Source organism: Oryza sativa, chromosome 9 (genome assembly GCF_034140825.1).
Source record: "Oryza sativa Japonica Group chromosome 9, ASM3414082v1".
Lineage (NCBI taxonomy): Eukaryota > Viridiplantae > Streptophyta > Magnoliopsida > Poales > Poaceae > Oryza > Oryza sativa.
In genome coordinates this window covers 18,179,276-18,191,414 of record NC_089043.1, presented here as the reverse complement: position 1 = coordinate 18,191,414, position 12,139 = coordinate 18,179,276, and the positions used below count along the sequence as shown (strand labels likewise).

At 35.8% G+C, this 12,139-nt stretch overlaps 1 protein-coding gene and 1 non-coding gene across 3 annotated transcripts; one reads left to right on the top strand and one right to left on the bottom strand.

Moving 5' to 3' along the window:
* The first annotated feature begins 3,905 nt into the window (after positions 1-3,905).
* TRNAG-CCC (transfer RNA glycine (anticodon CCC)) lies at positions 3,906-3,976 on the top strand. The gene has a single exon. It is a non-coding gene; the product is annotated as a tRNA-Gly (tRNA).
* Positions 3,977-5,721: 1,745 nt separating this feature from the next.
* LOC4346976 (uncharacterized) lies at positions 5,722-8,729 on the bottom strand. 2 transcript variants are annotated; one of them, XM_015755119.3, is made up of 5 exons: positions 8,597-8,729; positions 7,216-7,528; positions 6,960-7,064; positions 6,834-6,881; positions 5,722-6,145 (listed from the first exon to the last, which is right to left on the bottom strand). In XM_015755119.3, the coding sequence occupies exons 2-5, from the start codon at positions 7,480-7,482 to the stop codon at positions 5,915-5,917; spliced, it is 651 nt and encodes a 216-aa protein (XP_015610605.1). In that variant the 5' UTR covers positions 7,483-7,528; positions 8,597-8,729; the 3' UTR covers positions 5,722-5,914. The 2 variants fall into 2 exon arrangements, with proteins under 2 accessions (XP_015610605.1, XP_015610606.1); XM_015755120.3 differs by having other exon boundaries at positions 7,216-7,523.
* Positions 8,730-12,139: the final 3,410 nt, after the last annotated feature.

The window sequence follows — 12,139 nt, the reverse complement described above, 5'->3', positions numbered from 1 at the left end:
GGAACCAAGTAACTGTCCCCACGGGTAAAACGGAGTAACTAGTGCACAATTAACTATGTTTTAGCTTAAAAGTTTTAGAAATGGATTAATATGATTTTGTAAAACATTTCTTATAGATAGTTTAAAAGAAGAAAACACATCGTTATTAGTTTGGGATGCGGTGAAAAACGAGAGTTAAAAGTTGGGAAAGAATAAATATATACTCCCTCCATTTCTAAATATTCGACGTCGTTGACTTTTTAAAACATGTTTGACCATTCATTTTATTAAAAAAAAACTAAGTAATTATTAATTCTTTTCCTATCATTTGATTCATTGTTAAATATACTTTCATATATACATATGGTTTTACATGTTTCATAAATTTTATTATAATAAGATGAGCGGTTAAATATATGCTAAAAAGTTAACGATGTCAAATATTTAGTATTTAGAAACGGATGGAGTATATAGTACGAGTGCTTTCTCGTTGTTGATTGATTGGCTGTACTTGCGGGGCGCTCGGAGGCGTGATTCATGCACCGGAGTAGTTGGGTTTTGGACGCCGTAATCATTTATACTCCAAAAACGTGGTGGTTTAGGTGATTAAGGCCCTGTTTCTTTCAGCTTGGAATTATTATAATCTAGATTATTGAATCAGGTTACTATAAGCTAGATTGTTATAATATGTAGTAGAATAAGTGGTTAGTTGTTTCTTTCCTAGATTATTATAGCCTAGATTATTGGGTTTGCAAATCTAAAGAGGAAGTGGGGTGGCATGGTGGGTAATTTTTCACCCAATAGTCTAGAAAAAGCTCACCTAAATGAGCTTATCAGATTATAATAAGCTGGGCTCCAGATTATAATAAGCTACTTCAATAAGTTGTCTGTTTCTTTCAGCTTACTTCTAATAATCTGGATTATGATAATCCCAAGCTGAAAAAAACAGGGCCTAATTACCACCTGGTGCTACATGCTATGAGCTTTGTCGCGTCTCGCGGGTGATGTTTAATTCTGGTCATCGTGTGTGAGATCCGGCGACAACGAGCGACTAAATTAAATTAAGTATTCTTTTAGTGCCTGATTAACAGAGTTCTAACTCCAACTCTATCAGCTTTTAAATCTCTCAATCAAACGGTGTGAACTAGACTGACCTGAGCAAATAAAAAACAGGAGTGGACACTTGTAGGAAAACCCTATAGGAGTGCACCAGCTGGTGCCAAAAAACTGAAAAAAATATATATTTTTATTAGGCACATATAAAAGGTCACACTTTACATCCCACAACTCACATGATTGTTTTAACACATATTCATGGGCATGTGCCAAAGCAACATTCAAATCTAAGACCTCTCTTCATTCAAAGTCTCTTCTCGTCATCTTACTTAAGAACACCTTTTGTCTTATAAGCAAATGCTATTTTTTAGATTACTATCATCTAAAAGTTATAATCCATATTTAATATAATAGATGAGTTCAAATGGAATTTTTGTCAACTACAAAATTGTAATTTTGTAGATTGCATCTCGATATACAACTTTCATATAGATTTTGTCTCCATCTGAGATTGTTTATAAGTTCTAAAAATTCACTTATCCAAATAGATTTAAGACCTTATAACACATTTTCGGACATCCAAACGACCTCAAATCAAAAGTTAATCAACTACAAAATTGCTCTACAAATTTGATATAATGTTTATCTTTATCCAACTTTATATAGAATATTTAGATAAAAACACACACATATTAATGATATCATCATAGGTGCCGGTTTTTATTAACAATCGGCATATATGTGATGACCATATGTATCGTTCACAATAAAAAAAAGGCACCAGTTCGGTTTATTATAATAAACCGGCACCTACAACTTGGGGGACTACTGGTATAGGTTTTCTTATGAATCAATGCCAATGAGTGGTTATATGTGTCCGTTCTTAATTTTATTCTAATAAAAGATGAAAAAAATAATTTAGGTAAATCGGTATCCATAAGATTGATCTCTATACGATGTTTTGTAGTTTTTATAGTGGAAACAGGGTTTGGACACACTCATCCGTGATAGGCTTTATCCTTATCTTTGTCGGGCCTTAACACTGGACCCGCCACGAATGACCCTCACCGGTAATGGGGCTTTATTGTGGCCAGTTACCGATGACCTTAACGGGCATCAACATGACGGGCCCTACCTAGGGACTACTGGGGACTAAGATTCTACCGCTCTCAGGTTATATTTGATGAGGCTTTTTGCGGCCCAACAAAGATAACTATCTTTGTGACATGCCGCTTGCCTCAATCATGGATAGCCCGATTGGGATATATAGTCGGTTCTGTACTAGTGCACACACTTCGGTCTTAAAATTAGATTTAGGAGTTCAAACTGTGCCATGCTTAGGCCCTCTTTGTTTGGGCTTATAAGCCAATTTATAAGTCGAAAAGTCTAAGCCTAAACAAACAAGCAGCTTTTCCGTTTGGCTTTTTTGAAGCCACAAGCCACTCTAACACTATTAAGCCAAAAGCTAGGTTGGAGAAGCTTTTTTGGCTTATGTGAGGTAGATGTATGACTCAACCACTAAACTTAGGACATTAAATCCATTGGCTTATAAATCATATAAGCCAATAAGCTGACTTAAAAGTCTAGACCAATAAGCCTAAGCCTAAACAAAGAGCGCCTTAGTCTTGGACTCACGGTACATAGAGAGTTAAAAAGCTCGGTATATATGCAAGTTTGTTTTGAGAGTCGATAAGTTAATTATTAAATTTATTTCGGTATATATGCAAGTTTGTTTTGAGAGTCTCAAAGTAATTAATTAAGAGTTTCAAACGAATTTATTAAGATCTCAAAGTAATTAAGTTTGTTTTTGTCAAAGTCAAACTGATAAAGATCGACTCTCAAACTGATAAGTTACCAAATTAGTTTTATTAAATTAATAATTAATTATATTTTTATAATAAATTTATTTTGGATCGAAAATATTACTATCTTTTTTATAAACTTGGTAAAACTTAAAACAGTTTGACTACGATCAAAGTCAAAACATATTATAACATGAAACGAAGGGAGTAGTGCTACCGGATGTGACATATGTCATATGACATATATATTAGATATACTGTTTAAATTTATAATAATAGAATATGTCACATGTATTAGGTATGGCGAGACGCACATTGAAAGGTCACGCGTATACTCTGCGACGATGTGTTCTTGCTGATCAGTGTAAGAACTGGAACACACATTTTGACCGGTTGCTGCTGCAGCGAACAACACGTGAAATGCTGTACTTACTCTAGTAGAGTAGTACTCCCTCGGTAAAAAAAAAAAGACAAACACTGCGTTTCCGTGTATAACGTTTGACTGTCGTCTTGTATGAAATTTTTTTATAATTAGTATTTTCATTGTTGTTAGATAATAAAATATGATTAATACTTTATGCGTAACTTATCTTTTTAAATTTTTTCATAATTTTTTTAAATAAGACGGACGGTTAAACGTTGGATACGAAAACTCAGGGTTTATTTTTTTTTTTTTTTGCCGGAGGGAGGAGAGGAGTAGTACAATTCACCAGGGAGAGATACTGTAGTAGAGTACAGTATCATACAGGCAGATGACAGTTTCATTCGTCTTGGCTTGTACGGCTGGAGTAGGAGACGAATACGATAGAGTGTGTGTATTTTGTCAGTGAAGTGAGATTGGACGACACTTGGGACTAGACGAGCCAATTAAGCTAATTATGCATTCAGGAGATTTGGGCCGGGACGACTCCATCCATCTTCGAGTTGTCGATGTCTGTAATTTGGATATGCTTCAAAATTACTAAGAGAGATTAAAAGCTATGATTATTGTTACCGCCCAGATTGATGTCCCAACAACGAGAAACAAAATGCTATAATTATAGTGTCTTGAGTTAAGTCACTGTTAAAGCGCATCTGGTGTAGTGGTATCATAGTACCCTCCCACGGTACTGACCGGGGTTCGATTCCCCGGATGCGCACTCGCACTTATTTTTTATTTTCGTTTTGTTCGTTAATTACAGTATACTTATTTTTTTATTTTCTTTTTGTTCGTTAATTACAGTATTTTTTTTTTATGCAGGCAGCCCTGTGAGTCTGTGACGCACAGGCGTTTCACAAACGGTTCTCCAATTAGTTTTAACCAGAGTCACCCATGTGCTATTACTTTAGAAGTTTTGGTTGATATTAATCCATTGAGCAAGTAGGGGAAATATTCTTATCATCATCTATGCTTCAAATAAAATTTTCTCTTAAATTACTCATTCAATTTACAATCCGATTACACTGTTGTGTTCGTAACAATTAAATATTTACAACAAGATCTCACATGATTATATTTTGATGAAAAATCACAAATTACTTTTATGATATGTCTAATTTACATATATTATAGAAGTAACTTAGAACAAAACGAAAGTAACTTTAGCAACGGATTTACTTCAAATGACATGCTAAAGTTACCTTTGTTTTGTTCTAAGTTACTTCTATAATATATATAAATTACTTTTAGCCTTTACTGAATTTACTTTTATATGTCTAAGAAATAACTTAATGAAATCTAAAAGTAATTTAGACATATCATAAAAGTAATTTGTGATTTTTCATCAAAATATAATCATGTGAGATCTTATTGTAAAGATTTAATTGTTACGAACACAACGGTGTAATCGGATCGTAGATCAGATAAGTAGTTTAAGAGAAAATTGTATTTGAAATATAGCTGGATGGTGCCTCTTATAGATGGAGTGGTAGCTGGTTTAGACAAATCAGCTACCACTAGCTACGTAGTTACGTCCTTTCAGAAAGTATGAAGCAGGGATATAAAAACGATTCGGATAGTTTCTGTGATCCCGATGTTTTTTCAGAAATAGATTGTGTCAATTGGGTATTTTCTAAATAGTTTATGAAGCAGAAATTAATTTGGATTTTTTTTCAGAAACAGAAAACAACCGGAAACTATCCGGATAATTTTCGAATAGTTATACGGAAACAAAAATCTAGCACACTTATCTTCAATTTTAGGCCCACATCTTTAACCCAACATGTTTATCAAATATTTTTTATTGTATTCCTTTTTGCAAGAAAAATATTTTTATTTTAGAAACATAATAATGTTTAGCTACTATCATATTTGCTAGTTCCAAACTACACACTAATATTCGGTACTATTATTAATATTATAAACATTATAATATTAATATTAATAGTAAATAAATTGTTTTTTAATGGAATAGCTTTTTTTTAAAAAAAAAGACTATATCAATTACATTTGATAATTACTAATTTTAGAATTAAATAAATAACATTCAAAATTGAGATTAGAACATCATATTCACATTTATATAGTAGAATTTTTTGTTTCAGGAAGAACGTCAGAACGGCTCTGCTGCAGCAAATTGTTCTGGAGATTCTGAATTTCTGATGCCTGAACCCTGAACCTGAACCTGAACTGAATTCAAGGAGGCACTGATCTCGCTTCTTTGTCTGACCAAAAGGCAAAGCTGATTCTTTGAGGAGTTTAGTTAGCATCAAACGACTGAACACAATCGGTGAAAGCTGAAGCAAAAGACGAAGAAATGTTGCTCCTGTTTCTATCAAAGCAAAATGGAGAAGAAAATAATGACAAATATACGAAGTTTGAAGTGACGGGTGCATGCGTTGTTTACTGACGATCCACCAACGTATTGGCATCAGAAATGCAAAAGCAGGATGGAACCGCAGCATCTGAAAACCAAGTTCCCATGCATGTTTAGATCATGTTATGTAGTGGCATACATACAAGTGGAATTTCACCAAGAACACACTCTAAGCAGCCATTTCCCCTTAAATACACCCGTTGGAGCAAGACCAATATCATCGATGACAATACAATTTTATTCAGTCCGCTTCCAACCTTAAATTGTATTTTTCTTCCTAATTCAAGATAGAGCTTCGAGAAGGGAAGCAACAAAATGCATCTGGACCTCCTCATCGATCGTCAAGAACAGGGGCACATGTACAAACAGAGATTTGATGCCGTGTTGCTCTGCAAACCGAAGAGAGTGATAATACACATAGTTGCATACGAACCGACCAGCATCGTCTGATGGCATTACATCATAGCCTGTCTTCCGGAGTGACTTGGTTAACTCATTTACCGGAAGGGTAGTCTGCTCATTCATGAGGAGTTCAGAAGAACATGATTAGTCTCAAGATTCACAATGCTCTCAATCCAAGACATGAAATATCTGATGATTGAAGCTGCATTCATTCAATATAATGTGGATATTAACTATCCATGCTTGCGTTACTGTGCAGGCAACAAACTGAACTTACATTCGTTTCTTTTATGATAAGTTTGTAAACAGAAAAGATGGGTGTTCTGAACATCTGGTGAAAAGAACAGGGGGGGGTATCTGTGATTTATTTCTGTATAAAAGTTTGTACTTTGCTGTAATCAGGCAATCACAGATTACCATTGTTCTTTTGAATTTACAGCTAACTGATTTTGTTTGATGGAAAGAAAAATGAACAAAAGAAATATTCAATAGTGCTTCTGAAACTCGCCCTTGTGGCTCTAAGGTAGTAACAAGGTAACTGTGAAGAAAGTGAATTTATTGCAGCAGACTTAACAATCTTTGGTGTTCTACTTTGCAAAGTAAGTGAATTTATTGCAGCAGACTTAACAATCTTTGGTGTTCTACTTTGCAATTTGTTTTTTTTTCTTTCAATGGGAGGGAGTCTTGTGGGCTCATAGCCATAGAATTATGTGGAAACTAAAAAAGAAACAAGTAATTGTGCTGTTTGTAGCTATACTTCAAACATCATTAATTTTCAGATGAAAGTTTTAACATATACCTCTCTTGTGCGTGAGATTCCTCCATCAGATGGCACAATGGGAGCCCTCTGCATGGAACCATCAAACCGGTAAAACACAGTGTCGATATATATAGACAGAGAGGAGTAAATGGATGAACCCGCAACCTGAGGTTTCCACCCTAGCTCATCTGGACAACGGAAGGTGGCTTCATTAACAGCTTGATTCTCAAGAGCAAACCTTGTTGCACCACTATTGACTCCAAAGTGGATCTGAACATTTTTCGAATGATAATTAATTCAACTGTCTGAGTGGCATTGAAGGCAAATAGTTATTTTTCAGACAGGAGAGCATTGCAATATGCAAGGTGCCGACTGCATTACAGCAGTATCTGATGTGGAATCAAGAAAGGTGGATACTAACCCAAATTACTTGCCCCTGAGCCGATGACCCATTCTCCCTTTCCGCAATGGAAGATTCCAAAACCTTATATAATGTGCCAAGTGCCCCCTGCCCTGCAGTTTCAAGAACTGTGCAGCTTCCAAGCACAAGGTTTTTTGGCAATCCTTTCTTTTCCACGAATGATTTAAGATTGGTCACAATTTTCTCAGTTGGGTTCTCAGCAACCCCATGAAACTTCTTAAATCCAGTCACATGTACAGTAACAACTGAAGGTCCTTCTGAACCCATTTACACTTTTGAGAAATAACAAATAGCCTTATCCCAAAATCCTGAACTGAACAAAGATCAACAAATGGATTAGTAAGACATAAACTACACCAGACAAAAAGCAGGATGTGAACACCAAATTTTTTTCATGAGTACGTAAAAGGCTTGCGTGTCATTGAGGATGTACAACTTGTTAAAAATCTTAAGCATCAGGCAAGCAGAAGAAACTATAGCAGACAGTTTCATCTGCCCCAAGGATAGGGGTCCAAGCATTACAACATGAAGAAAAGTTAACAACAGGGCACACAAAAATCTGTAACACTGTAACAGTAGAAAATGTCAGATCCCTGAACAAATTTAAACAAGAACCATATGATTTTTCTTATCTGCACAGATGTTGTATTAAGAACCACAATCTCATTGTTTCTTTCAAAAAGAAAGGCAATAATTGTTCTAAAGATTTTATTAAGCAGTGAACAACTCACCAAACAATAGAATCTCACAGAATGCAAAAAAAACAACTAGTTACTGACTTACTGTAACCTAATAATGCTGGGGTTCAACCGACGAGAACGTTATCCAAGTTCAACACTAACTACACATAGGCACCAAAGTACAAAAGTCTGAAAGCCATAGCACATATCAGATGCCTATCGTCTCTGCAAAGGCAAGCCTGACCAGTGACCACAAAATCAAGAGCATAAATGTCTTCCAAACGGTGAAGCTCCAACCTCAGAAGAAACTAAACAAGCAGTTGCTAGTTGCTACCTTGCCATCTAGCATTGCCACAACCAATTCGGAACTGAACCATCGGCTGCTCTCCTATACCTGCCGTTCTTGAACAGATCACTGAAATCACTTCATCTCGCAGGCGTAATTGCACTGAAACTGTATACAAAACACACATTTTTACAGGGGCAGACCTACTCCCATTTGTTCCCAAATAGTCAATTCTTTCTCTCTTTTTTTCCCCTTTTGGGAACAAACTAAAATGCGATTAGTACTAGGGAGGGTTTAAGGCAAAAATTGAGAGACAAACAGCTTCCAGATCTAGAAAGAGAAGCTAGTAAGGCTAACGCAAATTCGAGAAAAAAAAAAGAGTGTGGGATGGCGCGTGGCGGACGGAGATGCTCACCACAGCGGACAGCGAAGCGAGGGCGCCGGCGGGGCGGAAGCAAGCAAGCGAGCAAGCAGCAGACGCCGGCGGCCGCTGGTCGCGCTCGTCGCGCGCGGGACGGAGACGACGAGTCCAAAGCTCGCGCCGCCGCAATGGAGACGAGACGACTCGGTTTTTCTTTTTCTTTTCTTTTTTTTTCTTTTCTTTTTCAGGAATCAAAGAGAGTCAGGGTGGAGCTGCACAATAAAAATGCGGATAATGCCTGATGGAATATGTGCAGGTTATTGCAATCCACTGTCTACTCCATCTCAAATAAACAAAAACTAGAATATATTTTTTTGACCAGATTCGTTATGTGCTCATATTTTATGTTTATTTATTTTGGGATAGAGGTAGTACTCATGAGTGTGGACCGTCATCTCATTGTTTAATCCACGATTAATAAGTTGATAAAAATATTAAGAAAGCAAACTAAAAATAATTTATAGATAAAATGTTATGCTTAGCGATTTACTTAAAAAACAACGTAGTAGGAGAAAAATTTGTTATACTGCATCTGTAGTAGCTACTGCTGGCATGTGAGATCGGATTCACTTGTCAGCCACTGCTACTGCAGAGGATCTATATCCGATAATAATTAGCTTCAAACTAAAGAAACCCTATATTCTCACGGAACCACGCACTGCAGCTACCGCATTACTCCCTCCAAAAAAAAAACAACTAGACTTAGGTAAGGATGGGGCATGTTCAAATTCGTTGTTCTAGATTACGTCCCATCCTTATTCAGGTTGGCTTTTTTTTTAACAAAAGGAGCGTACTCTACCCTGATCATTAGAATCTAAAATTGGGCGAGATCGATGTTTGTGTAGATAGAGTACTCCATAGATTCACTTGGGCAGACCGTACATGGAGCAGAGGGCGGAACAGGCTAGAGTCTACATCCCATAATCACACCTTCTTCCTACTTCCTCCGTCCCATATTAAGTACTCCCATATTTTTAAATCTCTTCATTTGTCCCAAATAAGTTCGTTTATAGAGTAATCATTACATTGGAGTTTGTAAAAGTATGTAATAATTATATTAGAAGTAGATAAAGTGATAAATAGTTGCATTGAGATTTGCTAAAGTAGAGATACTCTAATCTTTTTACTTTTGTATTGGCATGTGTTCCATGGATAAAAAAATAAATTTATTTTGGGATGGCTATTGTCATGAACCCCAATGCAATGATTGTTAGAAATAAAATTATTTTAGGAAAAATAAAATAGTGTAAAAATAATCTTATTTTAGCTATTGAAAAGGTTTTTCTTAATTTGTAGTATCTTTTTTTAAAGAAAAAAAAGGGGGTTTTCCAAAAGCTTTAGGCCTGGGACTGAGCCAGGAGGTATGGTGCACACGAGGCACTGCAGCTTGCCATCACGACCACTGATGACCACTTGACTCAGTCATGTCTATGGCTCTCACTCTCATGCTCAAGCTACACTATTACTACACGAGTCAAAAGCGACGCTACCCTGCCAAGGTAATGTTAGTTTCTCGGTGTCTCTTCCACCAATTCACAATCACCTCAACGTGTTTCTCTGCTTGTAACTCTGATAGCCTCTTGCCCTTTAAAACATCATCCCCATCGTTTCGTCCATAGTTTGTTTAGCGAAAAAATATTTATGGATAAAACTTCTCTACATGTGTTCTTAATGACTCAAAGTTCAATGATGAAAAATAAACTTTGATAAAAAAAATAAAAATCAATTTTTAAATTTTATTTTTTAAAAAACACGGTACAAATGCAAGCGCTCACGAGACACGCACATTCATCCTTGTGGACGCACACACGCACACCATATTCTTATGAACACCTTCGGAAAACTCAGCCGGCATATCTTGAAGTTGATGAAGTAAACACAAACAACTCTATAGACATGAACATCATTTATAAAAAAAAATAATTAACTGTAAATACGAGCACCACATCGAGTTTAGGATTTAAATTTATGTGGATTGGTTTAAGAAAAAAATAACTAATTGAGCTATACTCACCTAGCTTTAAAAATTGACCGTGGCTAACAAGTTTTGAGCAAACAATGAGCTCTGTTTTTTCGCTAGGCGAGAGCCTTATGACATGATGATACTGTCCGAGTTACTCATGCCCATGTATATTCTCAACATGATGTCTGAATAAAGTAGTGAGAGCATCCAAGCGAGAGGTCTGAAAAACCGGAAAGCCATGGTAACTTTTCGGTGCCGACATATAAAATTACTCGTCAAGCCCTGATCGATGCATCTCGCTAAAAAAATATGCTTGTTAAGCTAGATCCTAAGCAATGTGCAAATTACTTTATGCATAGACTAAACTTTATCACTACACTTGTTGTTACTCCCAGTATATATACATGGAGAGACAGCTGGTTCACAATGAGGACAGCACAAGAAATCAACAATGCAACATCATTTTGCTCGTTTTTTGTCTGCATGTGCGCATTGGGTTTCCTTTTATTTTTGTGTTTGTGTTGCATCTATGTAGGGCTAGCTTGATCACCCCGGTACTATAGGACACGTTTCAGGTAGTTTATTGACCGGATTATTCACTTTATTGTAGGACTAATTAAATAATTAAAAACCAAATTTAACAAATAGCATTAAAACAAGTGATTTAAGCAAATATAGTAGAAAAGGTTTATTTAAAAATGTAATTTGAGGAGCGGGAAGCAAATAATTTGTAAAAATAATCTAGTAAAATAGACGGATAAAACAGGGCAAACACGCTAGTTTCCGATTGGACGAAACAAGATCAGAGCTTGTACTGATACATACGAACTTTTCACTACATTGCAGATAGATTGCCATTCTCTGTTGAAAAACACTGAGGATTTGCTTGGTTACCATTCCCTCAATTCTAAAATAAAAACATTGCCCACATGGCCACATCCCTATATAAAATGTAATAGTGAAGAGTGTTGGTTAGAAATATTAAAAAGATCAAATTTCTCGATTTGTAAATCAAGAGTATGGACTTGTTTAGTTCCAAACTTTTTCTTCAAACTCCCAACTTTTCCATCACATCAAAACTTTCCTACACAAACAAACTTCCAACTTTTCCGTAACATCGTTCCAATTTCAATCAAACTTCTAAATTTGACGTGAACTAAACACAGCCTAGTCCCTTTGTCCCAAAAAAAAGATAAACCCTGGTTTCCGTGCCCAACGTTTGACCGTTCGTCTTATTTGAAAAAATTATGAAAAAAAAACAAAAAGATAAGTTACGCATAAAATATTAATCATGTTTTATCATCTAACAACAATGAAAATACGAATTATAAAAAAATTTCATATAAGACAAACAGTCAAAGTTGGACACGGAAATCCAGAGTTCGTCTTTTTTTTTTTTACGGAGGTAGTATGTAAAAGAGTAGTAGTATGTAAGAGGATAAAAATCAATTCACTTTAGAATAAATTCCGAGCTAAAGTGGTTTCAGCTAGGGTTGTCCAGACTGCACAATATTCATCCGGCTGCCACTGCTGCAAGGTTTCTTTTCAGTTCACGAATTATTACTACATTTTTT

What these genes read in the sequence shown, in the direction of transcription:
- LOC4346976 (XM_015755119.3), bottom strand. Translation starts at nt 7,482, where the DNA reads ATGGGTTCAGAAGGACCTTCAGTTGTTACTGTACATGTGACTGGATTT. An exon ending in CTCAGGGGCAAGTAATTTGG is followed by an intron (nt 7,065 to 7,215) that starts GTTAGTATCCAC and finishes AAAAATGTTCAG; the next exon opens with ATCCACTTTGGAGTCAATAG. An exon ending in AGCTAGGGTGGAAACCTCAG is followed by an intron (nt 6,882 to 6,959) that starts GTTGCGGGTTCA and finishes GGTTCCATGCAG; the next exon opens with AGGGCTCCCATTGTGCCATC.